This window comes from Peromyscus leucopus, chromosome X (assembly GCF_004664715.2).
Source record: "Peromyscus leucopus breed LL Stock chromosome X, UCI_PerLeu_2.1, whole genome shotgun sequence".
In the NCBI taxonomy this organism is placed as follows: domain Eukaryota; kingdom Metazoa; phylum Chordata; class Mammalia; order Rodentia; family Cricetidae; genus Peromyscus; species Peromyscus leucopus.
Window position 1 is genome coordinate 11,812,230 of NC_051083.1, and position 18,491 is coordinate 11,830,720.

General features: G+C 42.0%; 1 protein-coding gene across 3 annotated transcripts; it reads right to left on the reverse strand.

Annotated features, from left to right (window-relative positions):
• Window positions 1-3,218: 3,218 nt before the first annotated feature.
• Ddx3x (DEAD-box helicase 3 X-linked) lies at window positions 3,219-16,906 on the reverse strand. 3 transcript variants are annotated; one of them, XM_028875918.2, is made up of 17 exons: window positions 16,760-16,906; window positions 13,704-13,761; window positions 12,674-12,718; window positions 11,422-11,554; window positions 10,154-10,312; window positions 9,975-10,074; window positions 9,589-9,724; window positions 9,171-9,256; window positions 8,789-8,887; window positions 8,521-8,681; window positions 7,876-8,020; window positions 7,374-7,518; window positions 7,034-7,215; window positions 6,820-6,937; window positions 6,432-6,585; window positions 6,021-6,160; window positions 3,219-5,847 (listed from the first exon to the last, which is right to left on the reverse strand). In XM_028875918.2, the coding sequence occupies exons 1-17, from the start codon at window positions 16,802-16,804 to the stop codon at window positions 5,768-5,770; spliced, it is 1,986 nt and encodes a 661-aa protein (XP_028731751.1). In that variant the 5' UTR covers window positions 16,805-16,906; the 3' UTR covers window positions 3,219-5,767. The 3 variants fall into 3 exon arrangements, with proteins under 3 accessions (XP_028731751.1, XP_028731752.1, XP_028731750.1); XM_028875919.2 differs by having other exon boundaries at window positions 12,674-12,721; window positions 16,760-16,889; XM_028875917.1 differs by having other exon boundaries at window positions 6,021-6,157; window positions 12,674-12,721; window positions 16,760-16,887.
• Between the last annotated feature and the right edge of the window lie 1,585 nt (window positions 16,907-18,491).

The following is an 18,491-nucleotide window of genomic DNA, read 5'->3' on the forward strand; positions in this document are numbered from 1 at the left end:
CAGTCTGTGGAGTCATACAAATGTACGTGTGGAAAACTACATAGAGCTCCACACACTCGTGCAGGTAACACGCACAAAAATGAAGCCAAGGGAATGTTAGGACAGGCTGCTCTGGAATCTTTCCAGGTACTTCTCTTACACTACAAAGTTGAGAACCAAAAGAGGGGAAATTAAGCTCTTTGTAATTGATGAACTAATCTGAATTCACAGCCTTCTCCAATGGGCCAGACAGCAGCAAGTCAATCAATGGACTGTGTCCTCAACCTGTGGGTCTTGACTCCTTAGGAGGGGTTGAACACTCTTTCACATGGGGTCGCATATCAGATACCCTGCATGTTGGATATTTGTTACAATTCCTAACAGCAGCAAAATTAGTTATGACGAAGTAATGAAAAGAATTTCATGGTTGGGGGTCACACCATGAGGAACTGTAGTAGAGGGTCACAGCATTGGGAAGGTTGAGAACCACTGCCCTAAATGAACCTCAGCACTTAAAGACTGTTACGATACTTGGGATGAGAGCGGAAGTTCATCCACACAACTCCAGCCAGGATAGATGTATCACAGTAGTCATGTCACATGCCCATAGAAGATCCTTTAAAAAAGGGAGGATTGAAGGATGGAGAGATGGCTCAGAGGTTCACATCACTGGCTGCTCTTCCAGAGGTCCTGAGTTCAATTCCCAGCACCCACATGGTGGCTCACAACCATCTGTAATGAGATCTGGTGCCGCCTTCTGGCATACAGGCATACATGCAGACAGAACACTGTATACATAATAAAGTTCAGGGGCGGGGGAAGAAATAGACCTTTAAAAGAAGGGTGTGGTGGGGGGAGGATTGGGGAAGTGACTATCCCCCAGAGGATAGTACTCCTCATCTACTAGTTAGTTGTTTCAGCTTCAGGACAATCAATAGTGCTAGTAACTGTCACACAAACTTTATATGCATCTTCACCTGGGGAAACCTTCAGAATTGGAATTAGTTACATGGCAGATAACTCCTCCATTAAAATTCTGGGGACATGTCAAGCTCACAAATTTTGGAATTTTTTTTTTTTATAGGTCACAAAATACCCTTTCCACAATATGCCGTGTACTGACCACAAACTGATATGAGGGCAAGACCTGAAAGTGTGCTTAATCAACCAAGATGAAACAAAGCCAACCCCTTATAGATCTGTATGTAACTGGCACTTCATAGGTGAATGACCACTATGAACATCATGGGGCCATTCAAAATCATTTGTGTAAAGGAAAAGGGAACCAGGCGCAATGTGTACTGTTTAAGCAGTTATTTTCAACATGTGAACACACAGCTTTTAGAAACACTTGGAGCCTTTCTTTCTGCCAGGCAATCTTGGAGGGCACTCTTGGTTGGGGGCTGTCTTATTCCTAAAGCAGGAAGATGGTGGCTGCAAAGACAGAAATGTCTGTAGCCCACCACCTCTAGACTCCAACTTGTTATGAAAATCATAAAGTACACAATGAGATACAGACACTAAAGACAGGGCAAAATGAAACTGATATCCTTGCCACTCTGAAGCAATCTGAACTAGAATAGTCATGCTGATCAAAACTAGTGTCCATCACTACAGTGCTAGCCTTGAATTGAGGACAATATACAAAAATACTCCAGTACGCACACCCAGGAGACTGAGTTTAAAAGCATCTCAGAATAGACTGGTGAAAAGTAAACCAGCAAAGATTTTAATAGAACTTGCTGGGGCTCGTTTAAGAAACAAACATGAGCATGGTGCTGCACACCTGTAACTCAAGCACTCAAAAAAGCTGAGGCCCCGGAGCTGGAGAGAGCTCAGCAGTTAGGAGCACAGGACAAGGGATCAAATCCCAACACCCACATGACAGCTCACAGCCACCTGTGACTCTAAGATCTGACCCCTCACATAGACACACATGCAAGCAAAACATCAATGGATACAAAATAAAAAGAGGCTGAAAATGTCCAGTGTTGGCTGGTGCAGCCTTTAATTCCAGCGCTTGAGGCAGAGGCCTAGTCTAGAGTTCTGTGACAGTCAGGGACACAGAAATACCCAGTCTGGGGGAAAAGGGGGAGCTGAGGCAGGATATTTTCAAGGTTAGCCATGAAGACTAAAAAAATGGTGGGGAGGGAACACTGAGACCTGAGAGCAACATATACTTAGAAACCATAGCAATGTAACACAAACATTCTAGAACGATTTTCTCAAGAATGCTGCTATACCAAGTATCTAGCTGTGCACAATAGAAAAGTAAGTTCTCAAAACTCACATAAAAAGCCCTTTATTCAACTTCAGTTCTCACATTAACTACAGTACTTCTCAATCCTAACCCTTCATACTACAAATTCATTTTCCTACCTACACAACTCAAAACTAGCTTAGGTTCACTACCTTGAAGTTTGAAGTATTTGGAAGCACTACCCAGAACCGTGTTTTTGGTAGACCAGCCTGCCTGTCCAGTGCTGGTAGGGATGCACCACTGTGCCTCACTCTGGAACCGTCTTTCCTTAGTGGCAAAACTCTGTATACTCGAGACTGGACTTGGGGCCAAATATTAACCTCTAACAGTACAGACATTTGAAAGCATTTTAACCAAGAAAATAGGGTTCAACTTTGCAGTTCAGACTCATACCTGCCCCAACTTAATAGCCTCTAACAATTGGACTGTAATGGATCTCGCCAAGTAGAGACTTAACCATGTTAGATGACTACACCTCTTACCTAACTCATCCCTGCACTGTTCAGCGACCTTTCCTATCAAATAATTTTTAAAAATGACTCACATTGGTGGCAGTAATTCTAGCACTTGGGAGAAGATTTCTGTGAATTAAGGCCAGCCTGGTCTAAGAGCTAGTTCTAGGGCAGCCAAGGGTACACAAACCCTGTCTTGAAATACAAAAAAAAAAAAAAAAAAAAAAAAAAAAAAAAAAATGTGTAATAGCACAGCACCATCAGTGGTGGTGCATACCTTTAATCCCAGCATTCAGGAGTTAAGAGGGAAGCTGACTCCAGGGATATATTAAGAAACCCCGTATCAAAAAACCAAAAACAAAAGTATGCTTAACAGATACACGCATCCCCTTCAACTTCCACTTATCACACACACACAAATCCCATCACCCAGTATTCCAACACTGCTTTATCAAATACACAGGGCAGCCCTTCTGTCTGCAAAGGCATTTTTAAAAAAAAGGACAACAATCAATGACACATTACAATTCAGGCAAGAGCACAACTTTATTTTCACCTCTAAAAGTAAACCACAATTGACAACAACAAAGGAGACTGTGCAGTTCAACTTTTTATTTTAATAAAACCAGAATATGCACAGCACATGCAGTGCTAGCATCTAAACTAATACAATAAGCAACTACTAAAGCTACAGTGACTTGAGGGTCAATCTTTACATTCAGCAAGTTTAAACTCATTCTTATTTTGAAACGTAACTGAAAATATTGCTTGCCGATATAACTTGCTCAAATGCTATTGCCGAATGTACAAGTCACTGAATATATGCCAATACAACGAAGATAACCACATGTTTGAGGATTGCAATGTGCCAGACATTCACTGAAAAAAAAAATACAACTAAACAAAACTCACACAACAAACATCTGAGAATCTGGACACTTTGTATCAGTGTTTTGATGTGTTTCATTAATATCTTAAGACAAGTGTATCAAAACCTTGGCATGATTTAGTTTCAAGTCGCCAATTTTGTTTTACTAACATCAGAAAGTTATGGCTACACCGCCAATGCCGGGTCTGCTTAATTTGACTTAAGAGTTTATTATGACTTAACATTAAAAGCTCACACTACCCCGAAATATATAATTTCACGCATACGGTGACATTCAACATTCAAGTGCCAGTGTTTTTGTACTGTCTTTTGGTCAAGTTTCTTTAAACTTTCAAAGAATCACTTTTAGGCTTACAAAAATAAATATTTGTCAAAATGTTCAATAAATATTACATAAAACTAGCAGCAAAAAGTATCTAGAAATCTGTCGTGTGCAAAGTTTTCTTCCCAACTATCATTCCCATGGTCCCAAATAAATTTTAGAATCTAGTCCCATCCCTTTCCTAGACAAGCTGCGTTCAACAATCTCCAAGAGACAAAATAAGATTGGAAGTTTAAGGACACGCACACAAGACATATATATAAAATTCTCTGAATGTGCAATAAAAGAAGTACTTTGTAAAAAGTTATGGGCAAAATGTACAAGGGCCTAAACCTAGACTAATTGAAATAGCACCATAACAAATGACCTCAATACTGTCAAGTGCACCTACTTAATAAAAGTTTTAGAACAAGGCACAATACACTTGAAAATCTATTGCACTTTAGGAAATTTTTGCCGTCTTCCTATGCCACTGTAAAAAGATTGAGCGTTTTGATCACTGCATTCTGGTCACAAAATTTGCCCAGAATTCCGAGTGGCATAGGCATTTTAGTGGTGGACAATGCTCATCTTTGGCCAGATTTAGCATAAACAGACTATAAATACAATGGAAACCTATGCAACTAAAACTGACTAAACTGCACTGTTGAGCAGAATTGACACCTTGTGCAGTTATGTACATATTTCCAACCTGTGTGATCTCAGATTTCAGTTTGTTACTCTTCTGGAGCCACTTTTTACAAAGTCTATAGTAAGCCAGTTTAACATCTCAACGCAGCTTGAACAGAGTAATGTGAATCGGCATTTAAAATAAAGCCTGCTGCATAATTCTTCCTGTTCATCCCCTCTTGACCAAAAAACATCAACACTAGCATGCGTTATTAGACCAAAAATCATCCAGAGCCCTAAGTGAGGGCTGGTCATTGCTGTGGTCAGCCATTCTACCATTTCAATTTCTTTTATGGCAGGCATTTAAAAAGTCTAAGTAGATGAATTCTCCTAAAAACCTATTTCAAGTTATCAGACCTTTAAACTTTCCCTGTAATAACATGCCCACATTTGGCTAGCTCATAGTTAACGATCTGCCTAAACATTGAAAGAGGAATTGCTGTATTTACTTGCATTAACTTTGAGAACAGTGCTTTGAATGTATGCATGTATTCATACATCACCTCATCATGACTGGAATGGCTTGTTTAAAGACTATTATCAGGTTCTAAATACCTATCCAGGATAGAGTGAGCAAATCAGAACTTTAACTTAATACGGTTTGCCACATTAGAAACTAATTCCATTAATATGCTTCAAGACGTTTGTTGTTTGTTTTCCCCCAATCTGCAAGTATTGAAAAGCCCCAATGCAGGCTACCACTTAAGTTTTTTCCTTATATTATTTATGGATGAATCGATGATTCCTGTTAAGTTGTATCACACCTGTGTGCCAAGGTTTGATTTTAGCCCAAGTTCAGTAAATTTATTTTGTCAAAAACAATTGGTATCTTGAGCATTACTGAGCCAACAGGACATCAAAATAAAAAGTTGTCTAAAGTTAAAGGCACAGTACATTAACAAACAAATGATCCTCAGTCACAAAATTATAAATGCAGTTTGGGATAGGGGTAGGCGGGAGGGGAGTTAATCCAAACTACAGCAATGAAGTCTTCAAACCACCTTCGAACAGGGCTGCTGATTGTTCCTTTCATCTTTACTTGTGACCTTGAGCTCCCTTAAAAAAAAAATTTCAGTGGAGAATCACAGCTGGTAATGTACTGCGAGTTCTTGAAGCTACACAAGGTATAGTCTGGCTAAGTTACATGTGGTTTCCATATTAGCTTGTTTGGCAGGGTGACCTACTGCAAAGCAGGCTCAGTTACCCCACCAGTCAACCCCCTGGGAGTTATAATTTCCTCCATATCCATCACTGTTGTAAAAGCCTCCATAGCCACCTAGTGAGAGAGTCAAAAAAAAAAGAAATTAGTTAAGATATCTTTTGTTAGCAACAATCATTTCCTTCAAAAGTCATGAAAAGCAATCTGTAGTGCTGCATCTCCCCTGAATGGTCTTAATTGTGTTTAAGATAGCCTTCCCAACCTCCCATGAGATTTCAAACAAACCTCACCTCCACCAAATCCTCTGCTGCTGCCATGGCCACCTCCACCACTGCGACTGCTGCTTGCACGGCTGCTGCTGAAGCTGGAGCTGCTGGCACCGCTGCTCTGTCGGTAGTCTCTGGCGCCAAAGCCTCCACTGAAGCGGCTGCTGCAAGGGACGGGGAGATTGGGGGGTCACAGAAAGGAAGGCAGGCAGGCAGGCAGGCGTTCCGCCCAACTCCTAAGAATCAACCTGCAACTCTCTCATTCACAAATCCCCCTCCAGCCATACGTTCCCAAGTGTTTTCAAAGGTGTAAGTAAGCATCGACGGGCTGACACTAGCTTATTTATTTTAAACAAATTTTAATAATAACACTGGGAAATAATACACCTCATCATCATGTACACATACACGTATCTCCATACATATACACCTTACCTCTTGGAACGTCCACGACTGCTCCCCTTGTAGTGGTGTTCAAAAGCCATGTTTTCTAACCAAGACGGCACTTCTTGTTTTGCTTCAACAAGCAGATCCAATAAATCCTTAGTAATATTTATGTTCCTTTCATTAAAGAATGAGGTGGCGAGACCTAGAACAGTTCCAAAAGGAAAAAATATAATAAAAGATCTTCCAGAAAGGTAGCGGCCCATTCTTATCAGATAAATAAAATAAACAAAAAACTACTATCAGCTATTTAACCAATATATATGGCCAGTCGGGTCTACACAATCACTGTTTCAAACCAACAAAAACTATAAACATTCTTTCCCATGCATATCACAAGGAAAAATAACAATCGGGATAGATGGTATCAAACACTTACCAAGGTTTCCTACACGCCCTGTACGGCCTATGCGATGTACATATTCTTCAATATCACTAGGCAGGTCAAAATTAATAACATGTTTCACATTTGAAATATCCAGTCCTCTTGCTGCTACCTGAAATATAACTTTTGTTATAATATGGCCCACTAAAATCAAGTATTTGGACACAATAAACTTGAGAATAAAAAATATACATAGCATTATACATACTGCTGTAGCCACTAGAATTGGGCTTTTTCCTGAGCGGAACTGGTGAAGGGCCTCTTCTCTATCTCTCTGAGAACGGTCTCCATGGATACTGGTACAAGCATATCCTTCATGATATAAGAAATCCTCCAGAGAGTCTGCACCCTTTTTGGTCTCCACAAACACTAGGGTCAGGGAATCCTTGCCTGAATTTGAAAATAAGGTGTTGATCACTATTAGTAACTTAGTACTTAAGACAATCAAATGGCCATTTGACAATGTTTTGGTGGATGGGGAGGAAATGATACAAAAGGATTCTTGTTACATTAGCAGTCTGGAGAGCCTGAACTGCTCCTGATCTCACCTGTTGCATTTAGGAGGTCAAGCAGAAACGACCGTTTATCCATTTCTTCCACCCAAACCACTTTCTGTGTGATGTTCTCTGAAGTAGACCCGACTCTTCCTACAGCCAGGAAAATGTACTCATCCAAGAAATCCCGGGCCAGCATCTGAGAAAAAAAGCCACTCTTTAATTCTGCAGTCTTATTACATGTATTTGTGGGTAAGTTCATGTCGAAAGAGGACAACTTGAGGGAATTGGTTGTCCTTTCTCATCCTGGGGGTTCCAGGTACTGAGTTCAGCTAGCGAACAATTTTACTCACTGAGCTGTTTTGCAAGCCCTCCCCAACTTTATTTTACCACTCCCCTCCCCAAATAAACCTGCATTTTTGGTCAAGTGTAGTGACATACCCCTTTAATCCTAGCACCAGGAGGGTCACAGGCCAGCCTGGTCTACATAACAAAACCCTCAAAATATCTATTGAAATAGGAAATCTTTAAGTAAGTGAAAATTGTTTAATAGTACCTGTATCTCCTTAGGAAAAGTAGCACTAAACATCATAGTGTGGCGGACACCTTTTGGAGGCATAGTATCTTGTTCAACTATTCTACGGATCTGAGGTTCAAACCCCATATCTAACATCCGGTCAGCTTCATCTAACACCAAGTATCTGTCATAAAAACATTTTGTTAAGATTTTGGGAGGGGAAAAAAAAAAAACAAGGTAATTTATGGCTTTATCTGTCAATTAACTTAAATGATATAATCAATGTAGTTAATGTTTAACACCGCATTTTAAAAAGTTATGTAGCAAACAAATGATTCTTGCTAAGGTTAAACCACTGAAGATCAAGAGTCAACTAGCTTACTTTTTAAATTATCTTTTTCCACTTCAGTGTGTACACACGTGTATATGGCACACAGAGGACAATCTGCAAGAGTAACTTTTCCTCCACCATGTTGGTTCTGGCAATTAAGTCATGAGGCTTGGCAGCAAGCACCTGCTGAACCATCTTGCTGGTCTCCGCTTTGGCCTTAGAACTAGTTACTAGCCTCTACTAAAACATTAGTTGCCTTTTCAACACTAATTGGAATGATGATGAATTAACTTTCTGTAAGCCACTTCTCATCAACCGTTATATGTATTTAGACAATGATAACAAATACATACTTGCAGAAGTCTAATCCAATCTTTCCCCTCTCCATCATGTCCACTAGACGTCCCGGAGTAGCTACTAACAAGTGGCACCCACGTTCTAAGTCTCGAATCTGTTGACCAATTTCAGCACCGCCATACACCACACAAGGACGAACTCTAGATCGGTATGAAAACTATAAACAAAGAAACTCCATCAAATTCAATGTCAAGATTTTTACATGGCCATAAAATATTTTATTAGAACCAATGGGAAAGCTATGAATTACAAAAATGCACTTACTTTTCTGGCTTCCTCATAGATCTGCACTGCCAATTCTCTCGTTGGTGCCAGTACCAAGGAGATGGGGTATTGTTTGCGGCGCCCGTATCTTCCATTTTCCTAATAAATAGACATGTTAGTCTGCTTTAACTTATCACATAAATTCATCTATAAAAATTTACATTACCTTTTGAAAAGAAAGTTTATTTTCTTTTGTAATTTATATACTATACCATAAAACTTCATTAGACTAGTCTTAAGCACCATTTGGGATGCTCAAGAGCTTCCTACAAGTTTAACAATAACTCAGTTTTTATAAAGAAACATTGTAATTGGACATATAGCTTGATGACAGAGCACGTGTTTAGCATACAAAATCCTATTCCCAGCATTGGGGAATTACCTTCATGGCTCTCAGAGCCTCTCCTGGGCCATCAGCATAAATCTGACTCAAGATGGGCAAGAGAAATGCTGCAGTTTTTCCAGAGCCTGTTAAGAGAAAGCACGTTCAGTTGACCACAGTAAAACCATGCTTACTACATCTGAATCAACACTGCGAGTTAATTAGTAGTTTTACTTTATGACCAAACCTCTCAAAAATTTCATGGAACCTCTTTAGCTGACTAAAACAAGAGTCAGGAAATTTAGGGACAAACCGTTATATTTTAAAAAGGATTCACAGAATGCAGACATAATTATGTATCATGTATGGCTTTGACACTACAAACAATAGAATTGACTGAGTACTGCCAAATGTTCATGGCACACAAGCCACCCACAAATACCTAGTATCTGCTTCTTTTCTTATCCAATGAGCTTACCTGTTTGGGCACAAGCCATCAAGTCTCTTTTCTCTTTGATAATAGGAATAGCATGCTTCTGCACTGGAGTTGGGCGAGTATAACGAGTAAGCTCAATGTTTCCCATAATAATCTCTCCCATCTCAACATCACTGAACTGTCAGGAAATTCAATGGCACAAAGTAAGCAGAAATGTTATCTGAAGGCACCCTGTTTTATACTAATACGTGAATGACAACAAACAGCAAAAGTGTAACTTCCCTACAATTACTTCAGTTGAGCTTCTAGACCTGACACATTTCCTATTCCAGGAAAACAGTGGTAACTAAACTCACCAATGTTTCCCTTTCCACAAACTAACGGATAGCTAGTCATCTTCTCTGCATTTTAAGAAAAGAAATACTTACACTTTCAATATGTGGAGGACAGTTGTTGCCTGTTGCTTCGACTGGAATGTCATCATATTTCTCAAAGTTAATCCCAGTATTGCCTCCAGAAAAGAGTTCCCTAAAATAAAGATTTAGTAAGTGCCCATGCAATCCCAGAGACAAAGACTTCCTCAAAATTGCATACTTCAAAAACTTACTGTTCCAAGCGTTCACTTGGCGGGAGTGGTTTTGACCAGTCATCTTCATCGGATTTGTCACACCAGCGACTGTTTCCACCTCTTTCAAATTTCCCAAAGCCACTTCTGTCTCCACGGCTGCCCATGCCGTCATAGTCTCCCCGTCCACGATCATCAAACCTGAGCATCAAAAGTAATAAATTAGAAACTTACCCATTATCAGATTGTATTACCACTCCAGACAAAAACTGCCTCATATGGAGATGTCAACAGTTCATTCAATTTGTTTTATTCTTAAAGATAAAGGTTAGTTACCAGATTGTATCATTTTTAAGTCAGTATATTCCTTTAGTCTTACAGCCATAGCCCAACTATGCCTTATACATTCTACCATTGAGAATTAAGGCTTTGCTGCCTTTTTCTGAAGAAAGAGTAGCAGTAGTAGATGTGGAGGGAAAGAGGGGAGGTAGAGGGTAAGGACTAGAAGAGGGGAGAGAAACTGCTCAAGATAGAAAAACAAAAAACAAAGATTTAAGGCTTTACTGGTATCACATGCCTTGAATTCCAGCACTCATGAGGCAGAAGCAGGCAGGTCTCTGAGTTCGAGGCCAGCCTGGTCTACAGAGTGATTCCAGGACAATCGGGGCTACACAGAGAAACACTGTCTCGAAAAGCAAAAATAATTATTAAAAGATTTAAAGTGGCATATAGCCCATGTCTTCAAAGTGTTAGTAGTAAAGATTTAAAGATAAGAAAAATACCCAAAACAACAATTGTTTAGGTTATACTATGAAGTCACTTTAAGTGATATTTCATGTGGCAGCCTTTTAAATAAGTTAGAAAAAAAAAAATCCTTACCTGAATAAAGATGTTTAGTTTTAGATCTATTTGTCAAAAATCTGGATACATGAGACTAACCACAGCACATGGGGTCAGCTCACCATACTTGTATAATCAAAAACATGAAGCATTTAAAAAAAACAAAACAAAAACATGCCATTAAGAGTTCAAAAGAGCTCAAGCAAATTAGGCCATTCAATAATATATGAAATTACTTTTTAAACAGACAATATAAAGCTAGAGAAATGGAAAAACTGATTTCATTTTTGGACTTGAACTCATGTATCTAAATTTTTATGTAATAGGTTTAATCTTGCAGCTAAGAAAATGGTAGTAAGTAGATAAAAACTCCCAACATCCACATTTACCCTGACAGTCAGGGGAAAGACATCAAATTAATGATCAATTCTTCAATGACTACTGTATACATGTAAAGTGATTTCACTCACCTTCCCCGTGATCCACTTCCACGGTCACCAAAGAAACTAGACTTCCCTCTTGAATCACCCCGGGATCCAAAACTGCTGTATGCATCCTTATCTTTACTAGAACTCCACCCTGAACTGTCTTTGTCGTAGAATCCTAAAAATAAAAACAAACCAACCACAACTCAAAAGAGTCCTAATAACACACGGACTCAATCTTTCTGAATTTGAAGGCTCATATCTGTGGTATCAGATACCAATATAAACATTCTAATGGTGGCACCAAAAAATAAAGTCTCCAATTCTCTCCACTTGAAAGTACTGTATAGCAGATCATGCAATCTGATACCATCTCTAAGAAGTCAGCAACTTTGCTTTTAGCAAAGTAACTATGGCACTCTCTTCTATCATATAACCATGTCTGAACTTCCACTCGCTTTACAAGTGTAAATGAATTTACAAAGAAACAGCCACCATAGTTTAACTAGCATTGTCAGATTACTTGGTTTAGTTATTTTTCAGTTCCAATAGCAAAAGTAGAACAATGCTTTGTACACATGAATCACTCCAGATGGTATCATTTTAGAGGTTTATTTACAAGCTTAACGATACCAACTCAAAAACCACCAACTCTCTTTCCTATGTGCTCCCAATAATGTCAAATGTAAATATTTAACTAAGTGGGAATCCCCAAGGACAGGTACGTTGAAGACAAGTAGGGTTGACTAGCTTCAATAACATCTTATTAGTCAGACATTTACAAGTTATTTCCTTCTGCCTGGTGCTTTTGCTAGCAATCAAGAATGTAATTGCTTCTGCAGATCTCTTCCAGTTGTAAAATTTAAGATCCTGCTTCTTCTAATTTCTTTCCACAATAGAGTTCTTGTTATTCCATATCAGACAATCACTCCCAAATCACTAGAATTTGCCTGATGGTTTAACTTATCATGCAGTAAGTCCATCTTCATTTAGTCATATATGCTAAGACAAAAACAACTTATTATTTCCATGTTGTTTGTATTACACAGCATGGCATTCATCTATTTTTTCAAATTAAAATCAAGATGTAACTAATTATAACAGATTAAGAGACTAATAAATCATATTTCCATGGTGTGACATCAGAGAAGGGTTTTCAAAGTTATTAAGTCCCAGTATTTTAAATGAATCCTGATAGAAATTTAGATTTCCCAAGCTGCTTTGTTTTCCCTAGGTTTTGACTAATTCCTAAATGAATCAAGAATTAGATTTACCCAAGTCCAAGTTTAGGACTCACCTTTAGTAGCTTCTCTGTTCCTTAAATGAGGAGGAATATAGCGCCCTTCTGAAAGAACATAAAATTAATAAAAATGCCAAATACCTTCACAGAAAAGCTTTCATCAAAATTTCTATTAAAAAAATAAAACAGTAAAACATTCCTAACAAATTTAAAGGGTTGGCGAGCAAGATCTGATTTTAAACCAGGCATATGCCTATAATCCTAGCTAAGGCAGGGCAGGAAGATCACCTCTAGTTTATTAAGGCCAGCCTAGCTACATAAGCTTTGTCCCAAAAGGGGGGGAAAAAATCACTTTAAACCTAGTAGTTAAGACTGGGCGTGGTGGTGTACGCCTTTAATCCCAGCAGAAGCAGGTAGATCTCTGAATGTGAGGCCAGCTTGATCTACATAGTGAATACCAGGATAGCCATGGCTTTGTAGCGGCCCAGTGTCAAAACAAATTGGGGGGGAGAGGTAGTGGGCACTAATAGTTAACTGGCTACTAGCAGCCTTTTAGCCTAATTTTCTTTGTATTTCTGGATTAAGTAGTTGAGAGATTTGTTAGGATGATGATTAAAAAAATTCTCAACCTAGCAAAAAAAAACATTAAATTTAAAACACTTAGTAGCAAGGTGAATTTGCACCAATGCTTACAAATATATTGTTAACTGGTTAGGAAGAAATGTGAACTGAAACATGGTCTGGGAAATCAAGCACAGAAATCCACCTCACTACTTCACCTAACCACAAGTACCAGACTCAAGAGAAACAGTATGCATATGTACATCTAAACATCACTGAGCAGGCACCCTGTACACACACGCATAAACTGTTTCCGCGCCAACTAATAGTCTTTTCGGCAGTGACAGAGATGGAACTTAGGGCCTTGCATATGCTAGTCAAGGGAGAACTTCATCACTGACCTACATACCTTATAACTTCTAGCCAGTGAAAGCACATTCTAATAGTGTTCATTAAATTTAACATTCAAGGACTATTAAGATATCAAGTCCTGATATTCAATATACCCATAAAATGTTTTACTTACTGCTTGCTGTACTTCCTCCAGTCTGATTATCTGAGGAGTTCAGGTCTAGGCCAGCAAACTAGAAGAAAATCAGATTGTTTTTAGTCTTCATGTTGAATGAAACACACTACAGAAGCTAATTGTGCCCTCTCCGTTTTCTGGTCTCATTCAAAGATGCCCCCATGGAGCCACAGCTATTAAGAAAATTCAGAATGTGACCAAAAAGCACATTTTTCTATAGTAAAAGCTCCTTATTTGACCATCTAAACTTAGACTGAATCTCAAAAATTTAGCCAGGCATGGGGGCACTTGTAATCCCAGTATCCAAACTGCATGATCTGCTATACAGTACTTTCAAGTGGAGAGAATTGGAGACTTTAGTTATTTTTGGTGCCACCATTAAAATGTTTATATTGGTATCTGATACCACAGATATGAGCCTTCAAATTCAGAATAATAGTAACTGCAGCTCCAGAGATCCACTGCTCTCTTCTGGCCTCCCAAGGACACCCTGGTGCAACATACATACAGGCAGGCATATATGCAAAATAAAAACACCTTTTTTTTTTTTTTAAAGTTTGTGGTCAGGTAGCCAAACAAAATGGTTTTAAAATAGGTGCTCCAAGCATGGTTCAGTTGGTAGAGTGTTCGCCCACATTGATGTATGTATGAAGCCCAGTTTTAATCCTAGTACCACATAAACCAAGTGTGATGGTTCATGCCTATAGTCCCAGTATCAGAAGTGGAGGCAGGTGGATCAGGACTTCAAAGCCATTCTCAACAATAGAGGGACTTCCAGGCTAGCCTGGGCTACGTAAGACCCTATCCAAAAACAAAAACAAAAAAAAAAAAAAAAAAAAAAAAAAAAAAAAAAACCACGTTAAATGGGTATAGGATTTATTTTAGTCATTTTACAATGTTTCTAAACTCCACCACCTTTCTATTTGGTATTACTTTAAACCTAAAAGCACACATAAAGACAAATATTCAAGCCATCCTTTAGTTCCTTTATTCTCAAATACAGCAAAAATATTAAATTGGATAGCACTGTATAAAAAACAAAATTTTGGCAATACACTCACCACAATGCTATGTTGGAGTAAAACTGAAATAATTCCTATTCTCCCATTTAACCGTAAGTTCACAGAACTAGTCATGAATAGTCTTCGATGTTCTTACTAAAAAACATTTAACTGACTTCAACTTTTCAAGTCTACCCATCTGTTTATTTTGGTAACTCAAAAGCTTCAAGATTCTACAAAAATGCTACATGCTATCTTCATGGGCTTTTAAAAAAGTTTTTAAAAATGTATTTGCATATGTGTGTATGTGTATGCCTGCTAGAGTTCTGGAGTGGGGGTGGACATCAAAATCACTATATAGATCAGGCTGGTCTTGAACTCAAGAGATCCTCCTGCCTATGCTAGCTCCTGGAGCTCCAACTCAGGTCATGAGGCTTGATGGCAGGGGTCTCTACGTGCTGAATCCTATTGTCAATGTAACTAACCTACTTAGGAGCATAAACCGCAAATGAAGAACGACACCCCCCCCAAAAAAAAAAACATTTGAAGGAAGTGTTAATTTATAAATTTGTGCTTAAAGTTCAGCAGTCACTGAAAACTGAAAGGGGATGCACTTTCCATTCGAGCTGTTTTTTAAATTTATCATTTGATAACATTAATCTAAGCAGCAACAAAATTTACAAATGCACAATTGGTACTCATTACAAACTTAGAACCTGAACGACCCGGAATTCCTAATCTATTACAAATTTATGAAAGGCTCTTGGAAATATAATCATTTAGATAAAAAAAATGTTAAAACTGGGGATTAATCTCTGCCCTTGACACCAGGAGGTGCTCTTTTTTTCCTTTTTAATCTATGCACCAATAAAGTTACAAGTGTTAGTGCAGCGGGTCACTGGCCCGAGGCTAAGAGGCAACGATAGATAGCACATCCTGATCTCTTCTGCCTCTAAACCTAGAAAGGGATTCTCTATTAAGGAAATCAGACAATAGGCCTGATCTACATCCCAATTTTACTTCAACGGCGGCAACAAGTCAAAGACAAAACTGTTGCCATATTCTGGGCATTCTGCCCCTATCTAGATGATCCCAAGTGGGCCGTCACTTTCAAGGCGCGCAGTCTTCCCCTGCGCCCAGGAAAGGCCGGTGTGCCGGGTTCGGGGCTACGCGGCCGGTGGTTCACCAAAAGCTGAGCAAGGGCCGGGCCGGGCGGCTCGCGTCACCGCCAAGCCCGGCGCCAGTGCGCACGCAGCGGCCCCGGCCTCCCTCCCTCCTCCCCCCCTTCCCCCCCGCCCAATCCGCCCTGAAATTTCTGCGTCACAAAACTTTCCACTCGGGAACCGCGGCCTCCCATGCCGCGACGCACCGGGCCCGCGGTGGGAAGAAACGCGGCTAAAATGCACAGGAGCCCGCTGGCGGGCAGGCCGCGGAGGGGGGGGGGGATGCGCCGCACAGCCAGCCTGCGTCACACAAAGGAGACGGCCGCCATTAGCCCGCGCTGAGCCCGGGCCCCCTCCCCCCCCGCGCGGCGCCCCTCCCCCGCGCGGCGCCCCCTCCCACATTCCAGCGCGGCGCGGCCACTTAGCTCACCCGCGCGCCGCCGCCGCCGCCGCCCGGGGTTAAAATGCACGGCCACCGGCGCCACGGAGGCCGAAAGCCCCCCGAAACCCGAGACCCAAAGGACCCACCTCCACCAGCCCGCCGCCACGCCGCGCAATCCCTCCCCCCCACCCCCTGCCGGTCACTAATCAACTCGGGTGCGCGCGCGCGCGCCCGAAAGAGCGCGCCCCCTCCCCCTCCGCTCGCCTGCGCACACACACAAAAGCCGCCATTGTGCTCGGGCCGGGGACAATACCGCGCGCCGAGCCGAGCCGGAGGGGCAAGGCGCACTAGCACTCCCCGCAGGCATCCAGTCCCTCCAGAGCCCCTAGAGAGTGCCACCCGGAGGCCCGAGACATCGGGGACACGGGAAGGAAAAAGCAGAACTTAGAGCTGCGCCACAAAGCAGGCTAGGTCGGGAGAGAAATTGATGCACTCAGCACTGCAACTCACCTGCTGGTCCAGCCCGAGCGCATTTTCCACTGCCACATGACTCATCCCTGAAGAGTACCGAGAACTCGGAGTCTTCCGCTGCTGAGCAAATGCTGCCTTTACCGCAAAGGCCCTCTCACGGGAGAACTGCGGCTTTGAAGAGCACCGCGCGGCCACCGATCTTATATACAAACTCCGAGGGCCGCTACGTCAGCACGTAAGACGTATGCCCGCCTCTTAGGAGGTTGTCCCCTGCTGTTAGGAGTTCTGCCTAGCTACGGCGCCCTCCTCCTCCTATTCCCGTGAGATTTCGTAGTCCGCCCAGTTACCCCTTCCTTGTCCGTACCTAGAGAAGCCCCGCATTAAATGATGGTCTGGTTCTCTTGGGTTTGCTTTCCCCTGTTCTCCGCTAATACCCTAGTCTTAGTGTTTTCTCGAGATCTCGCGAGAAATCAACTCGGTCCGTCCTCTAGCAAGGAGCCCTACGATTTAAACTGGGCCTATTTGCTGCTGCTTCTCCCTAGGCACCCAGTTCTCATCTTTCTTTCGACCACTTTTCCTCTGGTCTCAGTGGCCGTGCTTGAAAATGATGTAGTGGGCTTTGTCGGGCCTGATGCGCCTTCTCCTTTGCGGGTGCACCTTTTGCGTATAGCAGTCAACATTAGGACCGGGAGCCGCGGAGGGCGGCGGGTCACGTGATCGTGGGTGTCCAGCTCGGTGGCCATTTTGTGAAGAAGGGAAACGGGCTTGAATAAGTGCTGGGAAAGGGAGGGAGGGGCCAGACGACCAGTGGGGGAGGGGAGAAGGAGGAGGGAAGGAGCGGGGAAGGGGAAAGGAAGCTGAATCGGGGAAGGGGAAAGGCTGGATGGGGACCCCGGTCCGCCTGGGCAGGGAGGGACTGTGGGGGATGTGCGGGTGGCGGGAGGCTTCAGAGCGCCGTTGCCTAGGTAGCGGATACGCCACCCCCACGCGCCCGCTAGGAAGGAACAATGAGACTATCTCACGCGAATGTAGAGCCGGCAATCTGGGACCCTCCTGGGACCCTGAGCCTCCGCTAGTGTGTGGCTGATTGAAGGGCCCTGTATCCTTCCGCGCGGCACTCCCGGATCCAGGCTGCTGGCACAGCTAGGGACCTGGGAGGTTTGGAACAACTTTCCTAGGACCCCGGGGAGTCGAGGGTGTGTGGCTGGGCACAATTGTGCCTGCTGGAGGAGCTGGGACGGGGACACCTGCCTGAGGTGATCCCTCCCCTCTCGGGCTACTACAGTGGACAGGGAATTGGAAGAAAAAAGGGCCTATCATCAGAGGGGCCTCTTCTGGTGGACCCCCTCTTCTAGGCGGGCCATCCCCAAGTCTCAGATTCAAAAACACAGACCCTTAACAACAAAACCAAAAAAAAAATAGTCTTCAGCTTTCAGGCAGTGGCCACACATACAAGTTACCTAAAACCTACCCCCTTCTGACCCCCTGCTTAACAAAACACAGAACTCTCCACCATCCCTCAAGAGGCCTTCTGCTGCCAGAATTCAAATAACTAGTTCTTATCACATACCTTAGAACACACACAATTCCTCTATTTTTCCAGGTTTTTTGTTTGTTTTGTTTGCTTGTTTTGGTTTTTTGAAACAGGGTTTCTCTGTGTACCTTTGCGCCTTTCCTGGATCTCATGCTGTAGTCCAGGCTGGCCTCGAACTCACAGAGATCCGCAGATCCTGGCTCTGCCTCCCCAGTGCTGGAATTAAAGGCGTGGGCC